Source organism: Muscardinus avellanarius (genome assembly GCF_963383645.1).
Source record: "Muscardinus avellanarius genome assembly, chromosome: 15".
Classification (NCBI taxonomy): domain Eukaryota; kingdom Metazoa; phylum Chordata; class Mammalia; order Rodentia; family Gliridae; genus Muscardinus; species Muscardinus avellanarius.
In genome coordinates this window covers 18,952,561-18,978,545 of record NC_137801.1, presented here as the reverse complement: position 1 = coordinate 18,978,545, position 25,985 = coordinate 18,952,561, and the positions used below count along the sequence as shown (strand labels likewise).

Sequence of the window (25,985 nt, the reverse complement as noted above, 5' to 3'; positions counted from 1 at the left end):
GATTTCTGGCATGAGCCACTCGGTGGGCAGCGATGCCATTCATAGAGAAGGGGAGTAAGGGGAAATCGTTTGAGGTGAAAACTAGGAAGAGGGCCGTAGAAGGGGATAGGGAAGTTCTGTAAAGTTTTGTGCTTACGTGGTTTGAGATGCCTATGAAATATATAAGCAGGTGTTTGGTTAGATGTAGGAGTGTAAACTTACAGGAGAGGTTTGGGCTGTGGATGTGCATTAGGGGATCTTCCAGGTTCTAGGTGCTTGTTTAGAGAAGTAGATGTGAATACAGACAGCAGAGTGCCCAGGACAGAGGAATGACAACACTTACAGATCATACAGGAAGAGGAGGAGGAGGGCCAAAGGAACACTCAGAGATCAGAGTGCAAGGCCAGAGAGCGCCCATGCTCTGCCTGGCAGCTGGCTCTTCTCATCAGCCACTGTGCGTCTCTACTGCTGATTTGATGAAGAACATGGGGAGCCTTGATCTCACTAATTCTAGATTGTAACTCCTTGGGGAAAGGACTATTTCATTACTCCTGAATATTCAGTATCTGGCACATGGTAATAACAGTTTGATGTTCAAAGTTCCCAGAATAGTAGCAGTGTATTTTTCACAGGTATAGTTATTTGGGCTCACATGACTAATTGTTTCTTTATGGTTTTCCCATTCAATCAGGTTTTCAAGCTAGAAATGCTCTTCTTCAGTCAAATCTTTCTCAGACTCAGCTAGCTACTATTTGGTAAGTTTGTACATTAATTATGATTTTTAACGGCACACCTTCTATTATGAGAAAGATTGTTTCTGGAGAAAAAAACAAAAGTAATTGTTTTCATAAAAATTAATGTCTTTGGAGAATCAGAATATCTTGTTTTCATTATATAGGTAAATGTGATTTGATAGGTGAATTGAATGTGAAATATTAAAGTCCACCTTCTCAGACTGGGTATTTCCCATTTTATTTCAAAGTTTCTTCCCTTTTTCTCTTGTGTTTTTTTTTTTGTTTGTTTTTTGTTTTGTTTGTTTTGGTGGTACTGGGATTCCTGGAAACCTTCCACCTCTGGGCTACACTCCCAGACCTATTTTTTTATATTTTATTTTATTTTTAATTGGAAACAGGGTCTCTTAAGCCAGTGAGGCTGGCTTCGAACCTGCGCGATCCTCCTGTCTCCGCCTCCCAAGCGCGGGGATTACAAGCGTGCGCCGCCACGCCCAGCTTTCTCTTGTGTTTTTCAAATTACGGGTAAAAATTAACTCACTTTTATGTACGTATATTTACATTTTACTGAAAAATGATAGCCCGGCAGCTTTACTATCATTATTATTCTTTGAAAAATAAAATTTATTCAGATAATATTTTATTTTCCTTCAAATAGACTTTTTTCTTTTTCCTTTCTTTTCTTTTCCTTTTTTTTTTTTTTTTTTTTGATACCAAGGATGGAACCCAGGGGCATTCTACCTCTGAGTTACATCCCTTGCCTTATTTTTTAGTCATTTTATTTTATTTTATTGATGGTACTGGGGTTCCTGGAAACCCTTCTACCTCTGGGCTATACTCCCAGACCTATTTTATATTTTTATTTGAAAACAGGGTCTCTCAAGCCAGCAAGGCTGGCTTTGAACCAGCGCGATCCTCCTGTCTCCGCCTCCCAAATGCTGGGATTAAAAGTGTGCGCCATCATGCCCGGCTGTCAAATAGACTTTCTAAATTGTGAATTCTCGCATTTTCTTTAGGACTTTGGCCGACATTGATGGTGATGGCCAGCTAAAAGCAGAAGAGTTTATCCTTGCTATGCACCTCACAGACATGGCCAAAGCTGGACAGCCGTTACCACTGACTTTACCTCCTGAGCTCGTCCCACCGTCTTTCAGGTGAGTGTCTCCAGAAAGCAAGAGCCGTGGTTTCCATCACTTAGCAGGTGTGCTTTCACTTTGTCATTCCTGGGGCCTGTGCTCTAGTATTTCTAGTGAAATACTTGTGCTGGTATTTGATTTTAATTTTAAATGGGTTACATTGGAAAGGAGTACATATTAGAAATAAGGGTGTTTTGACCATGTGGTAGATAAAGAAACAGATAACTAAAATAGCAATTAGCTGAATCATAATTTGAATCCAAATCTCTCTGGCTTGAATATTCAAATGCTGCTGTACATTTTAACTACCATGCTGTGTTTTAAATATCTTTACTATTCTAAATATTAAGTTGCTCTAATCATTGGTAGTTTATATTTTCTAATCTAAAAGTTCCCCGATCTGCATGATGGTAAATTTGTTGTTTACTTTTCTTAGAGGAGGAAAGCAAATTGATTCCATTAATGGAACTCTGCCTTCATATCAGAAAATTCAAGAAGAAGAACCTCAAAAGAAATTACCAGGTACCATAAGTGTCTAAGTTGTACGTTTATAGTGAGCTCTTTAAAATTTTATTTTGAAATGCAGATGAATATTTAGAATTTTTATATTCTTAAATTTTTATATGTTATATGAGAAAGCTATATGGTGGGTGGGATGAATTTTGATGTCATTAAAATAAAGGTAGGAGAGAGATGTCCAAGTTAGTTTCTCCTACTTTAGGCAGAATTATTAGAGCATGCTATATGATGAAATCATTAAATATGTAAACTTTTTTTTTTTTTGGTGGTACTGGAAATGGAACCCAGGGGCCTTCTACCTCTGGGCTACACTCTCAGACCTATTTTATATTTTATTTGAAAACAGGGTCTCTTAAGCCAGCCGAGGCTGGCTTTGAACCTGCGGAATCCTTCTGTCTCAGCCTCCCAGGCACAGAGATTACAAGCGTGCTCCACCACGCCTGGCAATACGTTAACATTTTTAAAAATATTCATTGAGCCAGGCGTGGTGGCCCACACTTGTAATCCCAGCATTTGGGAGGCTGAGACCGGAGGATCGTGGTTTGTGGACAGCCTCAGCTACTTAGTGAGGCCCTCCATAACTTAGTGAGACCCTGTTTCAAAATAAATAATAATAGCCGGGCGTGGTGGCGCACGCTTGTAATCCCAGCATTCGGGAGGCTGAGACTGGAGGATCGCGGTTCGCGGACAGCCTCAGCTACTTAGTGAGGCCTCTGCAACTCAGTGAGACCCGGTTTCAAAATAAAAGGAAAAAAAAAAAAATAGGGCAGGGGGTGTAGCTTGGAAGGTCAATGCCCCTGGGTTCCATCCTCAGACCCGCGCAAAAAAAAATAAATAAAACAATGTATAGCAACACAGCTTTGGTTGTCCTTGAAGAAAACTGAGAAAAACTCGAACCAGTGTTTTGACTGTCGGGGATAGTAAAGTTACTTATCTTTTGGATGGATTCAAACATCAGAGTTAGGGTTTTTTTTTTTAAGAATATTTTTTGAAAAAGCAAATGTTTTCCTATTAACATTTGAGTTGAAATTATCTTTAGAAATAGCCAAAGAATGAGAGTGCTCTAGTGATTTCATGGCAGTGTGTTAAACTAGACAGCGCTCTAGGCTCTTACCGTGTGAAAATGCTTACAGTGTGCCTTCTTTAGTTACTTTTGAGGACAAGCGGAAAGCCAACTACGAGCGAGGAAACATGGAGCTGGAGAAGCGCCGCCAAGCTCTGATGGGGCAGCAGCAGAGGGAGGCAGAGCGCAGAGCCCAGAAAGAGAAGGAGGAGTGGGAACGAAAACAGAGGGACTTACAAGAGCAAGAACGGAAGAGACAACTGGAATTAGAAAAGCGCTTGGAGAAACAGAGGGGACTGGAGAGACAACGGGAGGAAGAAAGGAGGAGAGAGAGAGAGAGACGAGAGGTTACTTTTAAGTTACTTTATTTCCTAGGCAAACCCTGTTTAATAAATGTCTACATTTCATTTAGTAAAAACATTCCTGTTTTTTCATTTTGGTTTTGCCTATTCCTCTGCATTATTCATTGTTATTTCCAAATTGGAATCTTCCTTCCCCTGAGGAGGGAAAGAGGGTTCTTGCCTGTAAGGGCCTTTCAGGACCGGTAAGTGTAGAGACAGCATCTCTGGGGGTGATACCTCAGTCAAAGGATCGACTGCACGGTGGAGTTGAGAGAGGAGCTAAGATTCGTTGGCCAGAAGGAGGAGTCAGGCTGAGCAGGTCATTAGACAAGAGTAAGCTTAGGATTCGGATTAAGAATCCAGGGAACTGGGGCATGGGGCAGAAAGATGGAAGCGGGGAGGTGAAGGTCTAGAGAGAAATCAAAAGAGCGGCCTTGTGTCAGCCCTGGGGATGGTGTTGTGTAGTGTCCCTAGGAGGACTTGGCTTCGTCTTAAAGGGCCAGGTATGGAACACAGGAAGTTATGGTACACTGAAAAAGTGTACTTCTTTCTTTTCCAATACAGAATAGAGTGTGTAATTATTTCTCAACATTTATATTTATGAAATCATCCTTTTGCTATCAAGAGAAAAATGACTAACAAAAGGATGATCCTGTGAAGCAATCAAAAAGTGATGGATTCTGCCGGGCGTGGTGGCGCACGCTTGTCATCCCCGCGCTTGGGAGGCGGAGACAGGAGGATCGCACAGGTTCGAAGCCAGCCTTGCCACCTTAAGAGACCCTGTTTCCAAATAAAAATATAAAATAGGTCTGGGAGTATAGCCCAGAGGTAGAAGGGTTAATAGGAACCCCAGTACCACCAAAAAAAGTGTGATGGATTCTAGTATTTGGGAGGCTGAGACATGTTCAAGGGCAGCCTTATTGACTTAGTGAGGTCCTGTCTCACAAAGGGCTGGTAGTGTAGCCCAGTAGTAAATTGTCCCTCATTGCTCACACACACACACACACAAAGTAATAGGTAAATCTACTTTTGTGGGAGTCTTCAGGCCTTTTGATGAGATATGTCCACCTCAGGAAGCACTGTGGCTCACTAAGTGCTGAACACTGTCATCCCATCAGTTTTTGAATGATGTAAAATCTTTAATTTAAAAGTTAACTTTAATTCATTATTTTCAGGCAGCAAAACAGGAACTTGAGCGACAGCGTCGTTTAGAATGGGAGAGAATTCGTCGGCAGGAGCTTCTCAATCAAAAGAATAGAGAACAAGAAGAAATTATCAGGTTAAACTCGAAAAAGAAGAGTCTTCATCTTGAGTTGGAAGCGCTGGTATGGCTAAAGTTTAAGTAGAGTCCATCTGAATATGCTGGTTAACCTGTTGAAAAGGGAATTGTTTTTTATATCTCATGAATAAAATATGTTCTAATATAAGTTACATTTTCAGATAAGCTTTTTAACAATCTGGTATAATTTATTGAAAAAGGTTAGAGACTTGGAATGCAGAGAATAATGTTTCTCAGTTCAGACGCTGATGAACCATCTACTCTTAGGCAAAGCGTTTTTCTCCTCTGTGTCTCACTTTGTCCATGTATAAAGTAAAGGATGTGTTAATTTAATAATTTTCAATTTTCCAAATCAGTTTCTGAAAGATGGTCTAGAGAAGATATTTCCAAACAGGCAGCCACACATTTATCTGCTCTTTTTTTTTTTGTGTGTGGGTCTGGGGACAGAACCCAGGGGCATTCTACCTCCAAGCTAAACCCCCTGCCCTATTTTTTATTCTTTATTTTGAAACCGGGTCTCACTGAGTTGCAGAGGACCTCACTAAGTAGCTGAGGCTGTCCACGAACCGCGATCCTCCAGGTCTCAGCCTCCCGAATGCTGGGATGACAAGCGTGCGCCACCACGCCCGGCTATCTCCTCTATTTTTATTGGTTTTGTCTAAGATTTTCTTGAGTAGAAGGATTCTACTGAACTGGATATATAGCTCAGTGGTAGACTGCTTGCCTAACATGTTCAAGTGTGTGGATTCAATCCCCTGTACATCAAAACTTGTTAAAAAGAACAGTAATTTAAGAACTATTCACCTCAGTGCGCTCACAGTTTCTTCTAGTTCAACAGTACAGTAGTTCTTAGTTAATACGGGTCACTGTATTACAACTTTTTATGTCAGAGGGTCGAGTTGTTAAAAGACTTTGTTTGAAATGGAAGATGATAAGTTAAAAGGACTAGAACTATTCTACTACAATCCTAAAATCCCGTAAGCCTGACCTGGCCGTACAGTATAATTTTGGAAAACTGCACGCCTAGCAATGTGGTAGAGTCAAATTTAAATCTTGTTTAACTGTAGTCTACCATTTTATTTGATTGGCTTGAATAACATTAAATATTTTTATTAGCACAATATTTTTAGTTATTTTTTATTTTTTGCACACAAATGAGTACATATATACATAATTATCAGTCACACCATGTGCTACAAAAGAGATGCAAAAACCTTAACCTCTTTTTTGGTACTTGAAAACCAGTTCAAACTGTCATGTGGACTGTTTTTCCTTAAAAATGCAGTGGGAGAAGACCTTGAGATTGATTTCTTTTTTCCCCTCAAGCACTGGGGCAGTACCAGCACAGTGATGTAGGTTAATGCGCAGCATCTGGAAAGGTCCAGACCTGTACTTCCACACGTTGAAAATATAATGCGAGCTCTTGGATGGATTGTAGCATATTCCTTATAGTATGTGTTCTTCAAATATGAAACATACTCTTCAATAAAGCTGGGGTTTTTTTTTGTGATTTTTTTTTTTTAGCCAGGGATCTTATTTCTCCTCATTTCATTGTATTGGTTTGCTGGGCTACCATAACAAAATACCATAGCCTTGGTAGCTTAACAACAGAAATTTATATTTTTCACCGTCTTCCAAGCTAGAAGTCCGAGGTCAAGGTGTCTGCAGGTTTAGTTTCTTGGGAGGCCTCTCCCGAGGCTTGATGGTAGCCACTTTATCCCTGTGTCCTCGCCTTGTCCTATGTACGTGTGCCTCTCTGGTGTCTTATGTCAAGATGTTCTCTTCTTATAAGGACATACTGGTCAGATATGATTAGGGCACACCCATTTGACCTTATTTGACCTTAATTACCTCTTTAAAGATCCTCCAATACAGTCACATTCTGAGGTACCAGGGTTAGGACTTCAACATGTATTTTGTGAGGGACACATTAGCTCATAACACCCTACCTCACTCTTCTTTGGCCCCATTGACAATCTGTTTTTTCCCTACTCTTCAGGAAAAGGGAAGGAAGGGTCTTCATTGCTCAATGAACAGAATATAGGAAAAGAGAATCGCTGCTGAAAAGTTCCTTTGGTTTAATTATAAGAAATTAGAAAGTAACCTTGAGGGTAGAAGTAGAAGCTAGAGAAGGTAATGTAGAATGCCACATGCTAACATTTATTCTTCCTTTTTCTTTGAGCTTGATGTAAATAAGTGCTCAAGTGCTGAGTTCAGAAGAAATTCAACATGTTACATTTGTGCTTTCTCATCTTAACACACAGGCTCTTAGCATGATGTATTTTCTGCTAATAACTCTTGAGTCAACAGACACAAATCTAACACAGTCTACTTAGCTTTAGACATTATTTCAGACTGGTTTGAATAGTAAATGAAATTTTAAAATTTTGCTAAATAAAAATATTTTTCCTGGTAGGAACATCACCTATTAGCACTTATTTTACTACATATTTTATGTGATTTTCCTCCAGAATGGCAAGCACCAGCAGATCTCGGGCAGACTTCAAGATGTTCGGCTCAGAAAGCAAACTCAAAAGACAGAGCTGGAAGTTCTAGATAAGCAGTGTGACCTGGAAATAATGGAAATCAAGCAACTTCAACAAGAACTTCAGGTATGTTTTTTATTGTTAAATTGTCCTAAAACTTGCAGTCATTAGCTCTTCCCAGAAGAGTAGTTGCACTTTGAGGATTGTGAAACTTTTCAAGTCTCTGACAGGCCTATAATATAATTACACACAATATAATATGCAATACTAATCTTGCGTGATATATTATTATTTTTTTTATGCGGTACTAGGGATCGAACCCAGGGACATTCTACCTCTGATACACCACCAGCCCTATTTTTTATTCTTTATTTTGAAGCAAGGCCTAAGTTGCAGAGGACCTCACTAAGTAGCTGGAGCTGGCTGTGAACCTGGATCCTCATGTCTCAGCCTCCCAAGACTGGAATTATAAGCATGTGCACCAAGCCAGGGTTGTGTGATCATTATAATCAGGCAGTCCATCGGCTCCTAAAACTCTTCTAGACATTGGATTAAGTTCTGCCTAATATTGTTACATAAATGAATATTTATCGCTTTGAGTTCTAAATCTTCAATAAAAATGTTCATATATTTGTCTTGCTCTGTCCCTGCTGCTTTTGTAGAACATCTTAGACTGGGCAAGTTATAAACACCAGGAATGCATTAATTTCAGATCTGGAGGCTGGGAATTTAAAGATCAGGGCGCCAGCTATTCAGTGTCTGATGCAGGCGTGCTCTCTGCTTCTAAGGTGGCATCTTTTTCCTGTCGCAGAAGGGGCGGGGCAGCTCCCTCAGCCTGGTTTATAAGGACATCCATCCCGTTCATTAGGGAAGAGTCCTCAGGATTTAATCACCTTCTAAAACCCTACCTTTCTTAACCCTATTGCATTGGGAGTTAGGTATCAAAATAGTAATGGGGAGCCACCAATACTCATACCACAGTGCACATTAAAGTAAAACCTTTGCCATGATTTTAGGAAATCTTGATTTAGTTACTCTTTTCAGAATTGTGGTGAGAATGTTGAATATATCCCTCAGAACCTGATCTTTACTCGTGGAGAAGATTCTGCTCTTTACTTGTGGAGTGGGTTTTGACTTTATTATTGTTTGCAGAATAGGGGCTATAGCAGCATTCTTCATCTCTGGAGTCCTCTTACCTAGTTTCTCTTACTATATGGAATTGGCAATTAATTAGTCTTTTCCCTTTATACGTATAGACAGAAGCCAAAAAAAATTCTTACCTGACTTAAGCCTGTTTCTTTAGTTCTCCTTGAGTCTTTAGTCCCCCTCGGTTACACAGGTGTATTCTGAAGTGCCATGGCCTGCTTGGGTACCCCGTCTAGTACAGGGGCCTGAGACTTCGCTTATTCTTTAACCTATTAAAATGCCAAAAAGTATAGGCTTCTGGGCACACTTCATTGGTTTTCTTTAATGACCTAATTTTAGCCACTCATTCCTTAGTGTATATTTTAATGTTCACTTTTTAAGTCCTTTGTGATTTTATTCTAGTTTACTATAAATTACAAGTATGTTGCCAAGCATGGTAGTGAATACCTGTAATCCCAGTACTTGCAAGGCTAAAACAGGAGGATTTCAGGTTTGAGGCCAGGGCTTGGTAACTTAGACCCTTTTTTTTGTTTTTTTTTAAGGAGGAGAATGGGTGTATAGCTCACGTGTAAAATGCACCTGGGTTCAAAGTAAAATGCCCCTGGGTTCAAGCCCCAGTAATGTGTGCATGTCTTCACACACGCACGCACGCACGCATGCACGCAATAAATACATAAATAAGTAAATTAGAAGCATGTTACAACTGTATTTTTTCTGTGCTAAGTTTCAAAAGTAATTAAATCATTTTTTTAAGTTTAATAAAATTCAGCATTACAGAGTCTTAATCAGGTATTACTTTTTCTTTTTATAAGGAATACCAAAATAAGCTTATCTATCTGGTACCTGAAAAGCAATTATTAAATGAAAGAATTAAAAACATGCAGCTCAATAACACACCTGGTAAGTCTCTTAAGTTGTGCTTCGTCTCTTATTTTTTCCAGAATGATTGTATTTTCTGTTATTTTTTAAAATAGCATTGTTCTGTGGTAAATAACATTTTAAACATGATCTAAAATTGGCTCTAGCACAAGACTACATGTACATTTTGTCAACCTGCCTTACTGTAAAGAACTGGTCAAGACAAGACTTTCCTATGAGACTAAGCTTGGGATTCTAAGCTCATGGCACAGAGCAGTGGTAGGCCAAGCACATGGTGTGTCCTGAGAGGCTAAGCTTGGGATTCTAAGCTAACATGGTGCTTGATTTCATTAAAATTGGCATTAAAATATGAATTATTAGTGATGCTCATTGTTATGACTAAAGCGGAAATAGACAGCTATAAAACTTTACCGATAGACCTAAAATATTTTTGACTAGAAATATTTTACATTTCTTAATGAACTGGCTCTATACTATACTATACTATATTATACTGTACAGCTATACTGTCAGCTCTCTTTGGATTCATTCATATATTCAGATCCTTTTCTTTCTTCCCTCTCGCCTTTCTTTCTTTTTGGATTGAACCCAGTGTGCATTAATATCTCTGAACATATCCTAGCCCTTTTTATTTTGCAACAAGGTTTTGCTAAATTGCTGAGGCTGTGATCCTCTTGTTTCAACCTCCTAAGTACTGGGATTATAGGCATGCACCAGCGTGCCCAGCTCTGTTCAGGGGTGTGTGTGTGTGTGTGTGTGTGTGTGTGTGTGTGTGTGTGTGTGTGTGTATTTTGGTGGTACTGGAAATTGAACTCAGGGACACTCTACCTCTGAGCTACACTCCCACCCTGCTTTATTTTTTTATTTTGAAACAGGATCCCACTAAATTGAGAACTCTACTAAGTTGCAGGCACTAGCCATGCATCTGTGATCCTCCTGTGTCTGCCTCCCAAGCACTGGGATTGTAGGCTTGTACCACCATACCTGGCTCCTACCAACATTTCAATGGCATTTTTCATTGAAATAGAAAAAAACTATTTAAAAATGGGTATGGTATCCCAAAAGATTCCAAATAACCTTAATCTTGAGACAGAATAATCAAAGTTGGAGATACCATACTTCCCGATTTTAAATATTAAAAAGCTACAATAATGAAAATAATAATCAAAAACATACATAAGAACAACATAGATGAATCTGGAGGAGGTTATGTGAAATAAGCCAGGCACAGAAAGACAAATGATCTGGAAGGGAAGGAGGCAGCACACACTAAGTTGCAGTTTCTCTATGTTGCCAGTCAGAAGCCACCTGGAGGCAAACGTCTCTGTGCCAGTAATGCTCGTGATCTGGTGGGGGGGCCCGACACTGGCCTCATTCCATCGCCAAGCTGCCTTTCTTCATGACAGGCCTTTGGAAAAGCAGTGGGCTGAAATGGCAGAATAGAGGAAGTCAGCACGTTCCAGTTGTTCTGTAACTTAAAGTCAAACCAGTGGAAATATTGCTTCCTGGCAAGAGAAGAAAAGCAGTCTGAACTTGGCAGAAGACAGCCTGGACTTAGCTGCCTCTGAAGCTGCACAATAAGCAGATTAACCCAGCTTAAATGGGCACAGGGCTGAACAGAGATTTCTCCAAAGAACACGTAAAAATGGCCAGCAGATATTTGAAAAGGTGCTCTACATTACTAATCACTGGGGAAATGCAGGTCAAAACTACACCGAAATATTTTCTTATGCTTGTTAGGATGGCTGTTATCAAAAAGATAAGAAGTATTGTTGGTGAGGTTGTGGAGAAAAGGAACTCTTACACACTTGCTGGGAATGTAAATTGACACAGTCATTATAGAAAGTAAGAAATTCCTCAAGAAGTTAAAAAGAGAACTACCATATAACCCAGCAATCCCAATTCTGGGTATATTTCTGAAGGAAGTAAAATCACTGTTTCAAGGGCTGGATATCGACACTCTTGTTCATTCACAGTAGCCAAGATAATGGAAACAAGTGTCCATCAGCAGGGATGGGTGAAGACCTGGTGTATGTGCACATGCACGCATATCATGGGTATTATTTGGCCTTGAAAACAAAGACAGTCCTGCCATTGTGACAGTGAGAATGAACCTGCAGGACAATATGTTAAGTGAAATAAGCCAGGCATGGAGAGAGATGCTCAATTACATGTGGAATCTAAAAAGTTGCACTTGTACAAATAAAAGGGTGGTTTTCAGGGGTCAGAGACTAGAGAGGTCAAAGGGTACATTCTGAGAGTTAAAGATGAACAAAATTTGGAGACCTAACATACAGTATGGTGACTAGTTAATAATGTTTTGTATACTTGAAATTTCCTGAGAGTAAATTCAAGATGTTCTTGCTAAAAAATAGAAGGTAATTATATAAGATATTGGATAGATTTATTTGCTCTGCTGGAGTAATTATTTCACTATCCAAGCATCATGTTGTATATCTCAAATACAGACAGTAGAAATGTTTAATTAAATGTGCCTGTCCTCTTATAGGGCAATTCTTTTACTTTCTAGCCTTTAACATACTTTGATATGTGCATTAGAATGTGTGTATGGGGATATTTATTACAGCATTTATGTAATTAGAAACAACAAGTGCTAATCAAAAAAGGGAATGGTTAAATAGCATATGGAAATAATGTAGACTGCCATGGACCATTTTATTTATTTTAATTTTTTATTGGTGCATTATATTCATACATCATATTGGGGTAAAAACTGATTTAACCCCTACCCAATTCCCACCCCATTCCTTCCCCATCCCTCCTTCCCTTGCTTGGCTTAGTGGTTGACTTTGATATGTTTAAGTACATCGTGTGTTTTAGAGATTTTTCTTCTTCCCCCCCATCCCCTCATTCATTTAGGTTGTCTTGTTTGCTCCTCTATAGGGTTTCCTTTTTCATCTAGAGTTCCTCCTTTGACCCATTTCTCCTTAGCTTTCACATATTAGGGAAAGCACCCAATTTCTTATTTTTCGTAACTGACTGATCTCACTTAGCATAATGTCCTCCAGTTCCATTCATTTCCCTGAAAATGATATAATTTTGTTTTTTTAATGGCTGAGTAAAATTCCATTGTGTACATATCCCACAGTTTTGTAATCCATTCATCTGTTGATGGACATCTTGGCTGGTTCCATAGTTTGGCTATGGTGAATTGTGCAGCTATGAACATAGATACACATGCATTAGTTTGGTAGTTTGGTTTCTTTTCTTTTGGGTAGATACCCAGAAGTGGTATCACTGGATCAAATGGTAGATTTGTTCCCATTCTTCTGAGGATTCTCCATACTGTTTTCCATGGAGCATTTTAAAGACTTAACTAGCTCTCTACATCTTGATGTTAAATTTAAAACAAGTTGCAGAGCAACTTGTGAAAAATATGCCCCCATTAAACGCCCATGGAATCAGTCACAGTGGTGTATACTTGTAGTGCCAGCTACTTGCCAGCTACTTAGGAGGGAGGCTGAGGCAAGAGGAATTCTTAATTCTAAATGTTTTATTTGATTTAAATCTTGATTTTTGTACCCTGAAAACATATAGTTAAAAATATGCATTTTGATAGTAATATTGCTGTTTTTATTTATTTTGATGTGTTCTACATTATATATTTACATCTGTTTTATTCATCTCTTCATGAATATTTTTGGAACAGTCATATAAAATGAAGCTCTCTGTTCGTACCTTCTAAAATAATGTTACTAAACAATTCAGTTGGTGCTTAATGAGTCTTTGCTATGAAGATTCCCCTATTCTTGGAGGCATGACAAGTAAATAGAAAGCTGGTTTTTTGTTTGTTTGTTTGTTTGTTTGTTTGTGGTACTGGGGGTGGAACCCAGGGACTTTTCTACCTCCAGGCTATACTCCCAGACCTATTTTATATTTTATTTGGAAGCAGGGTCTCACTAAGTTGCTGAGAGCCTCACTAAGTAGCTGAGGCTGGCTTCGAACCTGTGCGATCCTTCTGTCTCAGCCTCCCAAGCGCTGGCATTACAAGCGTGCTCCACCTCACCCCACAGAAAGCTGTTTTAACAGTACATGTTATTAGCTGGATGTGGTGGTGCACGCTTGTAATCCCCGTGCTTGGGAGGCTGAGACAGGAGGATCGCGCAGGTTCGAAGTCAGCTGCGCTGGCTTAAGAGACCCTGTTTCCAAATAAAAAGTACAAAATAGGTCTGGGAGTGTAGCCCGGAGGTAGAAGGGCTTCCAGGAACCCCAGTACCACAAAAAAAAAAAAAAAAAAAACATGTTATTAGTTGATTAATTACTTTGAGCCAGATCTCTTCTATGTCTTTATATCCATTGCCCCAGTTAATGAGGTAGATGGTATTATGACCACTGTATAGAGGACAAGCCTAAGAACCAGATTACTGAAACACCTGCTCAAAGTGGAGTTTTGTTTCAGTCCCGGTCCCTTCGGGTACAGAGCCAGTGCTTTTACCCATTTCCTTTGAGGATATTTCCAGGATATACTCTAGGAAACAGAAATGACCACTGAGGGTTTTTTTATTCTACTAGTTCATATAATGTGTGTAAATCCTTGTATTTCTCTTGTTATACCATTGACCAGGCAGTAAATGACAGACTGGTAGTGACCTGTGAACTTCTACCAAATGTAAACTGTCTGATGTTTGTATTTCAGATTCAGGGATCAGTTTTCTTCATAAAAAGTCGTTAGAAAAGGAAGAATTATGCCAAAGACTTAAAGAACAGCTAGATGCTCTTGAAAAAGAAACTGCATCTAAACTCTCAGAAATGGATTCATTTAACAATCAATTGAAGGTATCTGTCTTTATTTTTGTTTCTAGGTAGCTGCATTCTTACATCCCTTATTTTGATTGAAGAGAATGAATAACTAAAGCTATTGTTGCTATACATATTATACTTTGATCATTTATCATTTCCAGCTATGCCAAAATTGTAAGATTATTTTAATGTTCTCTGAAATGTCATATTATAAAAATGTTATAACTAACATATCATTTACTAGTTACCTTTTTTTAATGACTTTGTGCCATTTATTGGCATCTACATATTTCAAGAACAGTTGCTTTTGTCAGTATTAAAAAAACTGATGTCAGCCAGCATGACCTCAGGCGATATTCTGAAATGGAAAATTTTAAAGTTTTGTTAGTACAGGCTGCTTTAACACGCAAAAATATTTTTTGTTACAATGTAATTTAATTAACCTTTATGAGATAATGCAATGATCAGTGACTTCCAAAGCAGAATCTGGCATTCTAAACGTTGCATAAAAAGTTCCCTCCTGACTCATTGTTTGCTGCACTGGCAGAGCAGATGCCCAGAGCATGTTGTGTGCTTATCTTCCCGTGCAGTTTAAGTTGTATACTGAAGCCATGCCTATAAAAAGAGATGATAACAGCTGAAAACCAGACTCATGGCACATAAATCAAATTAGGGAATAGACTCAGTTATATGCTAACTGGGCATAAAGTTTTCAGAGCATAAGGTGTTACATAGCACTTATATAAAAATCTATTTCTCTATGCGGCTTTTATCTTGCTGACTTATTTAAGATAATGTTAACGCCAAGTATGGAGTAAGCAGTGTGATAAGATACCATGGTGGCTTCAGTAAAGTAGGAAAAAATTGAGGTGTAAAATGTTAATTGAACACTTTTTACAGCATATATCTCGCATAAAAATATAAAGAAAACAAAATAGTTTGTCATTGATGGTCAAACAAGTCAGCCATTATCTTCCTTACATTTAAAAAATCTGTACATAGTTTAACTGGCTTTTTATCTGCCTTATCTTACAGTGTGGGGATATGGATGATTCTCTTCTTCAGTGCCTTTTGTCTCTGCTAAGCTGTCTCAACAACCTCTTCCTCTTACTTAAGGTTATTTTCTAATATCTTTCTCTTTTTTTTTTTTTTAGTTACTTTACTGTTTCCTGTTTTCTTTTTTAACTAGACTATTCTTTGCTCTTATCTGAGTATCTTTGTTTGAAATAACATACAATAAAGACTTTTTTTCTTTCTGCTTGCTGGAATATCCTTCTGCTGTCCAAGTGCCTGTTTGAGTCTAATGCCATAATTGAGGATGGTTGCCCACAGTAACCTTTCTTATAAGGTGCCAACTGGTTTTTGTGAGTTTGATTAATGGGATGATTGGTAATTAAATTCAAAGGAAAATCTAGGAAATGTACGATTAAATCACTTGCCTATATGACTGAGAACCGTTGCTTAAACTTATACTTTCTGAAATCTAGGGCAAGGTTATATCACCTGTGCACCAGGCTGCATATTATTTCTCCCATAAAGAAATTAAAAACCCAGTAATACAAGGCAGCTTTGCTTAGGCTAGTTACCAGGTTTCATGTTTAGATGTGCTTGTACTTCAGATCTAAACATGCAATTTTATGTATAAATTGTTCATTTTGCCACATACTACACAGAGTATTTTAAATACTCGATAAATTTCTACTTTAACATAGTTTAAAGAACAATGCTTTGTATTTAGTCATTTGCTTACCCCAGTAGATTTCAACTACAACTTCTACTCAGTACTAAAATGGATGGCGATAGGCAGCTTCATATATATTTATTCCACAGTAAAGACAGGAACATTATAAATACCACTCATCTGTTACCTAAGCAAAGGTAGAGGAGATTGGAAAGATGGCAATAGCATGGGTCCGATGTACTAGCCTTTATGGTTGTAGCGTATCTGGCCAGATTATCTGGTCTCAAATAATCTGATACAGATTGCACAGAAATTTAAACCCAAGTTTCTTCATCTATAAATTGAGATTCAGTGATGATTTGTGGACTGTGCTCAAGTGGTCTGATCATTTAGCATTTGATTCTGCACAAGGCCAGCAGATTATTCTTGTCTCTTGTTTTACTTTCTCCTCTCTGCTTCCTGCCCTCTAGTCTTTCACTTATTAATACTTTCATCAGAGGCAATTTGATAAACTACAGGAGTGTGAAATCTTAACTGTCAGAATGGTCAGGAGACTTGACTTGTCACAAAAAGCAAGAAAAGAGGCCTTCTGTAGTGATAAGTAAACATAGTACTGAAAAATATCCATTGATTTTTGTCAACAAAGACACTTTCAAAGGCCTTGCTGAAAGTGTCATTTCAGTGGAGTGGAAAACAAAAATTGGATCGCAGTGTATCCAGAATAAATGGGCGTAAAGGAGGGGTTGAGGAAGAACAGCTCTGAGGATCACAAGAAGGGAAAACTTGGGGGCTTAAAAAACACTATAAAGAGAGAAAAAAGGAATGAGAAAGAGAGAAATTAAGATTGAATATAAAAAAGTGATGATTGATAGAGCCCAGTTCCTAACAAAGTAGATTAAGATGAAATCCAGAGCATGGATTAAAGGAATAAAAATCCAGAGCATGGACTAAAGGAATAAAAAAGCACTTTCAGTGTAACAGATGGGGAGAGGATAGATGTGAATGCAGTTAAATTTGCTCGTGGGAAGTTGGAAATCGACAGCCTCAAGACTTTAAATTAGAAGTAAATTAGACCATCGCTAAGAGTCTTCCTGGGTAGGTGAGGACATGAAGTAAGTACTTACTGAGGCAGAAGAGGGAGGGGTGCCTGTGCTGGAGGTTTTGCTGATTTTTGAGATGGAAAGATCTGGCCCAATGGCTTAATGAAGTAAGGTTTTTAGCAAGAAACGAGAATGGCTGGAAGATTTCAGAGTTTTCAGGAAAATGAAGTAGGCATAAGCTGGGCGTGGTGATACACGCTTGTAATCCCAGCATTCGGGAGGCTGAGACAGGAGGATCGCAGGTTCATGGCCAGCCTCAGCTACTTAGTGAGGCCCTCTGCAACACAGTGAGACCCTGTTTCAAAATAAAGGATAAAAAATAGGGCTGGGGGTGTAGCTCAGAGGTCAAATGCCCCTGGGTTCCATCCCCAGTACTGCAAAAAAAAAGAAAAAGAAAAAGAAAGAAAGAAGTAGGCATAAATAGACATCTTGGTGGGGTAAGCAGGCATGCAAACTTAAAGGAAAGCAGAAGTATATTGAGCAATGTTAAATGCCTCTTTGAAGTTGGAGGTCATGAATTAAAATTGAAAAACATGCCTAATTATATGCGTTTTCTCCACCGATGTTTAGTTGCTTAGGTGTAAGCACACAGAAGCCTGATGAAATAGGTTCATGGTTTCACACAGGTCTGGAACAAGCCAAGAGGGAAGAACAGAGGAATTACAGATCTTTGCACAAGAATTATGATAAAGATAAACTGAAATAAGAGCTGGGCATGGAGGTGCACATCTGTGATCCCAGTACAAGGGAGACTGAGGCAGGAGGTTCACCGGTTTAAGGTCAGCCCCAGCAACTTAGCTAGACCCTATTTCACAATAAAAAATTAAAAGGATTAGGAGTGTAGCTCAGAGGTAGAATGCCCCAGATTCAATCCCCAGTATAAAAAGGGGGCAGGATATGTTTGATTTAGTGGTGTTTGTTTGTTTATCTTTTTCTTTTTTTCTTTTTTTCTTTTTCTTTTTCTTTTTTTTTTTTTCTGTGGGTCTGGGGATGGAACCCAGGGGCATTCAATTTCCAAGCTACACCCCCTGCCCTATTTTGTATTCTTTATTTTGAAACAGGGTCTCACTGATTTGCAGAGGGTCTCACTAAATAGTTGAGGCTGCCCGCGAACCACGATCCTCCAGTCTCAGCCTCCCTAATGCTGGGATTACAAGCGTGCGCCACCACGCCTGGCTGTGTTCCAGTTTCTGATGATGACAAAACTCAGAGTATACAAATGAGACTGGTAGATTAAGTGAAGTAAAAAAGGTTACTGGTGAGGAGTCAACCTGAGAGTTGAGGTGGTTTTTTGTTTCTTTGGTTTGGTGGCATTGGGATTAAACCCACACTCTCATGTATGCAAGGCAAGTGCTCTAACCCTGAACCACACCCAGCCCGAGAGCTAAGGTTTTGATTGCGTCATCTCTGTGGATGTCCAGAGAGGTCGAGAGTACTGAGTGTGGATAAATGAGGATTAGTGGCCAGATCATCAGTGGGTAGCAGTAAAAAGGAAGATGGAAATGGGCATGCTGGCGTGTGCCTGTAATCCTAGTACTTGGGAGGCAGGAACAGGAGGACTTTGGGTTCGAAGCCAGCCATAGCAATTTAGAAAGACCTTGTTTCAAAACAATAAATAGGAGTGGAGGTTTAGATCAGAGGCAGAATGCCCCTGGCTTCAGTCTCTAGTGCCACAAAAACAAAAAAGAAGAAAAGGAGGAGGGAAGGGAGAGTGGTAGTGCTAGAGACTATGATCCTCAGAAAAGCATAGTCTGTAGAGTGAGGAGAAATAATGGTCTGGGAATGGCAAGGAAAATACTACAGTTATCTCCTGACCCTGATATACTAGAAAGAACTAGAGGAAAAGTACGTAGAGCTTGAGGAATCAGAGGTAAAGGAGTTTCCATTCAGAGAAGAGATGTGGATATGTGAGACTCTCCAAGTCACAAAGAGGAAGTTCCAGGAGAGTGGGAAGGCTTGAGGAGAGGGTGAGTGGGGAATTGAAGTCGAGCATGGGATGAGATCCAAGTGAATAAGGATGACAAGAAGGCCAGATCTGTTAGAGGTGATGGGACCAGGCCCACGGGCACTTGGTTTAATGATGTGGCTCTCTGGGACAGTTGAGCATCAGGAGTGACCATCCTTTAGACTACTGGCAGCGCCGGGCGTGGTGGCGCACGCTTGTAATCCTCGCGCTTGGGAGGCTGAGACAGGAGGATCGCACAGGTTCGAAGCCAGCCTCAGCTACTTAGTGAGGCTCTCAGCAACTTAGTGAGACCCTGTTTCCAAATAAAGTATAAAATAGGTCTGGGAGGATAGCCTGGAAGTAGAAAGCCTCTGGGTTCCACCCCTAGTAACACACACACACACACACACACACACACACACGCACGCACACACACACACATAGACTAGTGGCAGCAATAACAGAATTATAATATTTGATTATATTTTAGGAAGTTATGTTTTATTAGACTCTATAGTATACATGTACAGAATTGATGATTTTTACTGTTTGGGTAAAACCGCAGGAAGAAAAAGGGCAGTGCTGGTGGGTTTAAAGTACCGTGTGAATGTGTGCCATTGTCAATATGATCCACATTATGATGTGAAATTATAGTGTACCAGTAAAAAAAATAAAGGTGAGACATTGAACAGGCTATATTTATTTTAAGTTGTACATTATTCATCTTTAACAGTGAAATGCATTAAAAAATACTGGCCTAGAAATCTGAAAAAGTATTAGTCCTATTAAGCCATTTACTAATTATGTACATATTTGTCATTTATCCTCCAAATGTTGCTTCTTTCACTGATAAAATGAATGAGAGGATTTGCCCTGTCTTCTTTGCAGAGTCTTATGATAATTAAATGAATTAGCATAAATACACAGAATTGTCTTGTGAACTCCTGTGTGCTATACAAGTGTTTTTGTTATTAGGAAAGGGGCTGTCCAGAATCCCCAGAACATCTTTAGTATGTTGGAAAGCCACCATTATTAACTGTGGATTATGATTGGGAAAGTGTTTTTTCTTAGGGGGAGAGTAGACTCTGTCAACACCAAAACTGTGGTTTTCTCCAGGGCGTTGGGTCTTATCCTATGTTCTCAAGGATCTGGGATAACCTTTGTTACTGGCAAGGTCAGATTTTGTCAATAAGACTAATTTAGGAGCAAGGAACACTAGTCCTGGGGATTGTAAGTCAGACCTTAAGTAATCTACATGTACTCAATGTTAGAACATTTCAGGTCTGCTGACAGGGTTGTGCAAATGGAATTAATAGTAAGCCCTGTGAGACCACAGAGCTGCCGGGAGGCCTGCGGTGGGAACACTGGTTTCTAAAGCAGAGCCTCTTACACTTTTTTCTCTTTTTTTGTGGCATTAGAGGATTGAATCCAGGGACATTCTATGTATGAGCTACACCCCCAGCCAGTTTTATTTTTTTGTTTTGAAACACAATCTTACTAAGTTTCTGAGGGTCTCAGTAAGCTGCGGAGGCTATCCTCAAACCTGCAATCGTTTTGTTTCAGCCTCTCAAGTACTGGGATTATAGGTGTGTGCCACCGTGCCCAGTTTCCTAATCATTTTTATGCTATGGATTATTTAACAGTTAAGTGAAGTCTCTAGACTCCTTCTTAAAGTAATATTTGAAGGCACAAAATCAAATACGTAGAGTTATTTTTCAAATTATGTCATAAAATATTTTTTTAATTGTGATATATTTATATATGTGCTCCTATATTAACAAATACCAAGGTTTAGTAACAGATACACTGTTTTGAAGTCTGGATACGTATGATGTATATATCAGTTATCTGAAACAAAAGAAAATATCTGTGATTCTGTAAGTGAAAAATGTTACAAGGACAGGTAGGTAATATTAATTTATTACTTATATTTGAATCAGAAAGAAATGCCACATTTCAGATAAAAAGTAAAGGTTAAGATTAATTTTGTTTTATATGAGTTTATGGACCTCTAAATTTTGTTTAAAAATTAATACTTAGAAACTAAATAAAACAACCTAATAAAGTGATCAGATAATATCAAAATGGAACAAACAATGTTATATGTCTTTCCTAATGATGTAGGATACTATCTGAGAAAGACTACTTTTTTTTTTTTTTCAGGAATACTTAATCCAAGTCTAAGTGTGGAGAAATAATCAGAGAAACCCAAATTGTGATTTGGTTGATAAAATAGCTTATTAACCCATACTCTAGAAATGTGAATCTTACAAAACAGAAAGCTCTTGTAGGTTAAAGGAGACTAGAGAACCATGACTAACAAGTGCAGTGCATGATTCTTGATTGAATCATGGGTTCTTAAAAAATGTCAAATTTAAGGCTCATGCTTACACTCTTAGGAAAGTTTTCAAATATGAGCTCTGTATTAAATAATATGTCACTGTTCAGTTCCGTTAGTGTGGTACAAGGACTAGCGTTGTAGATAGGGAGGAGGATGAGATATCAAGGGTGAAGGCAATCACTGTCTACATCTTTTTTTTTTTTATAGTTTTGAAAATTTTCAAAATAAAAAAGTTAAAGAGAAAACTTAGAGTTGTTTGTGAAAATGAAACAGTCAATATATTTCAAAGTTATAAAGGTAAGGCCGGGCGTGGTGGCGCACGCTTGTAATCCCCGCACTTGGGAGGCGGAGACAGGATCGCGCAGGTTCGAAGCCAGCTGCGCGCGCTGGCTTAGATGACTCTTTTTCCAAATAAAGTATAAAAAATAGGTCTGGGAGTGTAGCCTGGAGGTAGAAGGGTTCCATTCCCAGTACCACAAAAAAAAGAAAGAAAGAAAGAAAGAAAGAAAGAAAGAAAGAAAGAAAGAAAGAAAGAAAGAAAGAAAGATTTCTCAGTGATGGCACTGTTCTAAAATTAACTTATTCGGGGCTGCGATGTAGCTAAGTGGCAAAGTGCCTGCTTTGCAAGTGTGGTGCTCTGGGTTCCATCCCCAGTCCCCAAAAAAAGACAAAAAAAGAACCCCTTAAAAAAAATAAGCTAAAATTAATTTATTCAATGCTTACATTAACCCTGTGACAGAGGTACTGTTACCATTCACATTTTGTTCTCACAAGCTAGTAGGTGGAAGAACAGAAATTCAAATCTGGAAATGAGAGTTACTTTAAGTGATTATTATAGTAAGGGAAAAGAAGGTGTAGATTTATAAAGTAAGTGTTCAGCTTAAGAACCTAGAAAAAGCTGGGCGTGGTGGCACACACTTGTAATCCCAGCATTTGGGAGACTGAGAAAGGAAGATGGTGGGTTCGCGGACAAACCTCAGCTACTTAGATGAGGTCCTTTGCAACTCAGTGAGACCCTGTTTCAAAAAAATAGGGCTGGGGGTGTAGCTCGGAGGTAGAATGCTCTCGGTTCCATTCCCTGTACCGCCAAAAAAAAAAAAAACCTAGAAAAAAATCAAGTACAGTGGCCCACACCTGTGATCCCAGTACTTGTGTTGCTGAGGTAGGAGGATTTAAGACCAGCCTCAGCAACTTAGACCCTATTTCAAAAATAAAAAGTAAAATAGTGTAATAAAAAGTAAAGCGAGTGTATTTCAAAGTTAGATTACCCCAGGGTTCAATCTCCAGTACCACCATACACACACGCACGCACGCACACACACACACACACACACACACACACACACACACACACACAAATTTCTGGGGAAGATTAGCATCAGATAGATAGATGGATAGATAGAATAATAGAACGAGCCAGCCAATGAAAGTGGAAGAAAATTAGTAAAACAGAAAATCAAGGAAGTTAGGATTAATTTTTAAAGACCATTTAGAGTAACAAACCTTGGCAAGATTGATTTTTAAAAGAAAATAAGCAGCAATAAACAAAAATCAGGAGTGGAAAGGAAATACAGCTAAATATGCCACAAACACCAAAAGACAAGCTATTGTGACAAATTTTATGTACAAAAATTGAGATGAACAAGTTATAATTTTCTAAAACTGTCTGAAGAAATGAAATATCTAGATAGTTCTACCTATTTAAACATTTAAAACCTATAGTTTGAAGCCGGGTGTGGTGGCGCACGCTTGTAATCCCCGCGCTTGGGAGGCTGAAACAGGAGGATCGCGCAGGTTTGAAGCCAGCCTCAGCTACTTAGTGAGGCTCTCGGCAATTTAGTGAGACCCTTTCTCCAAACAAAATATAAAAATAGGTCTGGGAGTATAGCCTGGAAATAGAAAGCCTCTGGGTTCCACCCCCAGTACCAAAAATAAAAATAAAATCTATAGTTTGAAAATCTTCCTTAACAGAATATCCAGACCCAGTGTTTTTACTGTAGGAATAAGTAATTCCGTTCTTATACATCTGTTTCAGAGCAGTGAGAAAAAGGGACGCTCAGAACTTGCCGTATGAGCCTATGATCAACCTAACATATAGGAAAGACTGTAGGCCAGTTTAACATGGGGCAAAATATCTAATAGTAAAAATTTAATTAAGAGCCGGGCGTGGTGGGCACGCTTGTAATCCCCGCGCTTGGGAGGCGGAGACAGGAGGATCGCGCAGGTTCGAAGCCAGCCGCGCTGGCTTAAGAGACCCTGTTTCCAAATTTAAAAAAAGTCTAAAAATAGGTCTGGGAGTGTAGCCCGGGGGTAGAAGGGCTTCCAGGAACCCCAGTACCACCCCCCCAAAAAAATTAGTCTACCATAATCAAGTTGGATTTATCTCAGCCATGCAAAGATGGTTTAACATGTAAAAATGTTTCATTTTCTATGTAAAGTGATTAAGAGGAAATATACAGTTGTTTCTTTAAATGCAGAAAATGTATTTGTTAAAAATTTAGCATCTATCCATAATTTTAAAAAACCTACTAGAAAACTAGGAATAGAAGCTCTTGAATCCAAAAGAGATGTTGTGCCATTCTCAAGATTAAGAACAATTTTTTCATGAGTTTGTTTGTTTGTTTGTTTTGTGGTACTGTGGATGGAAACCCGGGGACATTCTACTACTGAGCTATACCCCCCAGCTCTATTTTACTTTTTACTTTGAAACAGGGTCTCACTAGGTTATTGAGGCTGGCTTGCAAGCCTGCAATCCTCCTGTCTCAGCCTCCCAAGTACTGGGGTTATAAGCATACACCACCATGCCCAGTTTGTTCATAAGTTTTGATTGGTTTACTTTTTCTTAGTTAATATTTGTTTTGTTTTGTGGCACTGGGGATGGAACCCAGGTGCATTCTACCTCTGAGCTACACCCCCAGTCCTATTTTTATTCTTTTTTTGAAACAGAATCTCACTGCGCTGCAAAGGGCCTCACTAAGTAGCTGTTTGTTCACCACGATCCTCCTGTCTTAGTCTCTCCAAATGCTGGGATTACAAGCATGCACACTACTCCTGGCTGTTAACCAGTATTTTTAACCAGGATCTCCCAGAATCAGTAACACTAAACCCAGAGGAATGACACCAAGGATAAGAATTTCTAGGGTCTCTTTAGCCAGGTAGAGAATATGTTTTGGCGATCATGTGGTATACTTCAGATCTTAATTTGCTCAGACTACTTGTTTATGCACTTTCATTCATTCAGTATTCATTAAAATATCCACACTATACCAGGATCTCTTTTGGCTGGGGACACCTTGATAAGACAGTCCTGTTGTCAAGAAACTTACTTTGGTGGGAAAGTCATCACACAGTCAGGAGACTCTGACTATGCTAGAGGGATGCACACAGCCAGCCTTAGGAGCGGACAGCGAACTACTGATGCTGGAGGAATGGGCTAGTTGAGGAAGTTGGAACACTGTCTTAAAGGGATCAGTCGGAGGGTCAACCCTGCAGCCAGACTAAGGTCGGGCATTCATTTGTCTGCTCTTTATACTCCTTTAAAACTTAGTACTATCCTCATTTTGTTTTTTGCTTTAGCCAATAATAATAGCTAATACTTATTGGAAACTTACTATGTGGCCTGTGCTACTGAAAGTACCGTATTTACATTAATTCATTCTACTGTCACAACTCTGTGAGGCCTGTTCAGATGAGGAAACTACAAAATAACGTTCCTTAGAGCTAGTCACTGACAGCCCAACTCACACCGTGGTGGTCCGAATTCCAGATTCATGCTTCTTAACTAAACCATATTCCTTCTCCATGTACTGTAACCAGTGCATTATTTTACTTCTCAATAGAATTTAGAGAAAAGTGCAGCAAATAAGACCAGAGCATCTGAGCGCTCTGAATGCAGCAACGTGTGTTACTGGCTTTATGTTGCGAATGTTTTTACTCATACATGTCGGACAAGGTCTCTGAATATAACACTAAGAGCAGATCTGCCATTTCCGTCAAGTTACTTATAAATTGTTTATTTTTTAAAAGAAATAGAGTTTGGCTTGGCTTTAATGTATAGTTATTGTGTTTTTGTATACCCCAAAAACATTACAATATACTTTTATTGGTGTACTGTGACCATGCATCCTGTTGAGGTTCAGTGGGATTGAAACAAACATGTATAGAGCACCCTGAGCCTCGCCTCTCGGTAGTGTCCCGAGCCTCGCGCTCTCGGTGGTGTCCCGAGCCTCGCCCTCTCGGTAGTGTCCCGAGCCTCGGCCTCTCGGTAGTGTCCCGAGCCTTGTGCTCTTGGTAGTGTCCTGAGCCTTGCCCTCTCTGTAGTGTCCGGCTCCCTCCTCTCCACCCACAGTATTGGAAGCCTACTGTTACTGAACGCCTCACGGATATCCATAGGAGTGTTTGACTGTTTCCTTCATCAAGTCTCCCCCTTTCCCTCCTCACCCTCCTCCTCAGATCCCCTTCCACTGCTATCCTCTTTTATTTGAAGTCTCCTCACCCCGTCTCTCTCTAGCTTCCACGTTATGAGAGAAAACACAGGACACTCACTTTCTGAGACTAATTTCACTTAATGTACTATCCTCTAGTTCCATCCATTTTCC

At 39.3% G+C, this 25,985-nt stretch overlaps 1 protein-coding gene across 4 annotated transcripts in view; it reads left to right on the top strand.

The window, feature by feature from the left end:
• The window catches only part of ITSN2 (intersectin 2), a gene marked incomplete at both ends in the record, with an annotated part of 129,304 nt that overhangs the window by 28,520 nt on the left and 74,799 nt on the right, over positions 1-25,985 (top strand). For 2 of the 4 annotated variants that reach the window (XM_080711856.1, XM_080711855.1), the window contains 9 exons: positions 671-734; positions 1,727-1,864; positions 2,283-2,368; positions 3,513-3,775; positions 4,945-5,094; positions 7,520-7,660; positions 9,493-9,580; positions 14,217-14,356; positions 15,356-15,436. In XM_080711856.1, coding sequence (XP_080567982.1) covers positions 671-734; positions 1,727-1,864; positions 2,283-2,368; positions 3,513-3,775; positions 4,945-5,094; positions 7,520-7,660; positions 9,493-9,580; positions 14,217-14,356; positions 15,356-15,436 — 1,151 coding nt within the window. The remainder of the gene's footprint in view (positions 1-670; positions 735-1,726; positions 1,865-2,282; positions 2,369-3,512; positions 3,776-4,944; positions 5,095-7,519; positions 7,661-9,492; positions 9,581-14,216; positions 14,357-15,355; positions 15,437-25,985) is intronic. The other 2 variants (XM_080711858.1, XM_080711857.1) reach the window with 1 other exon arrangement.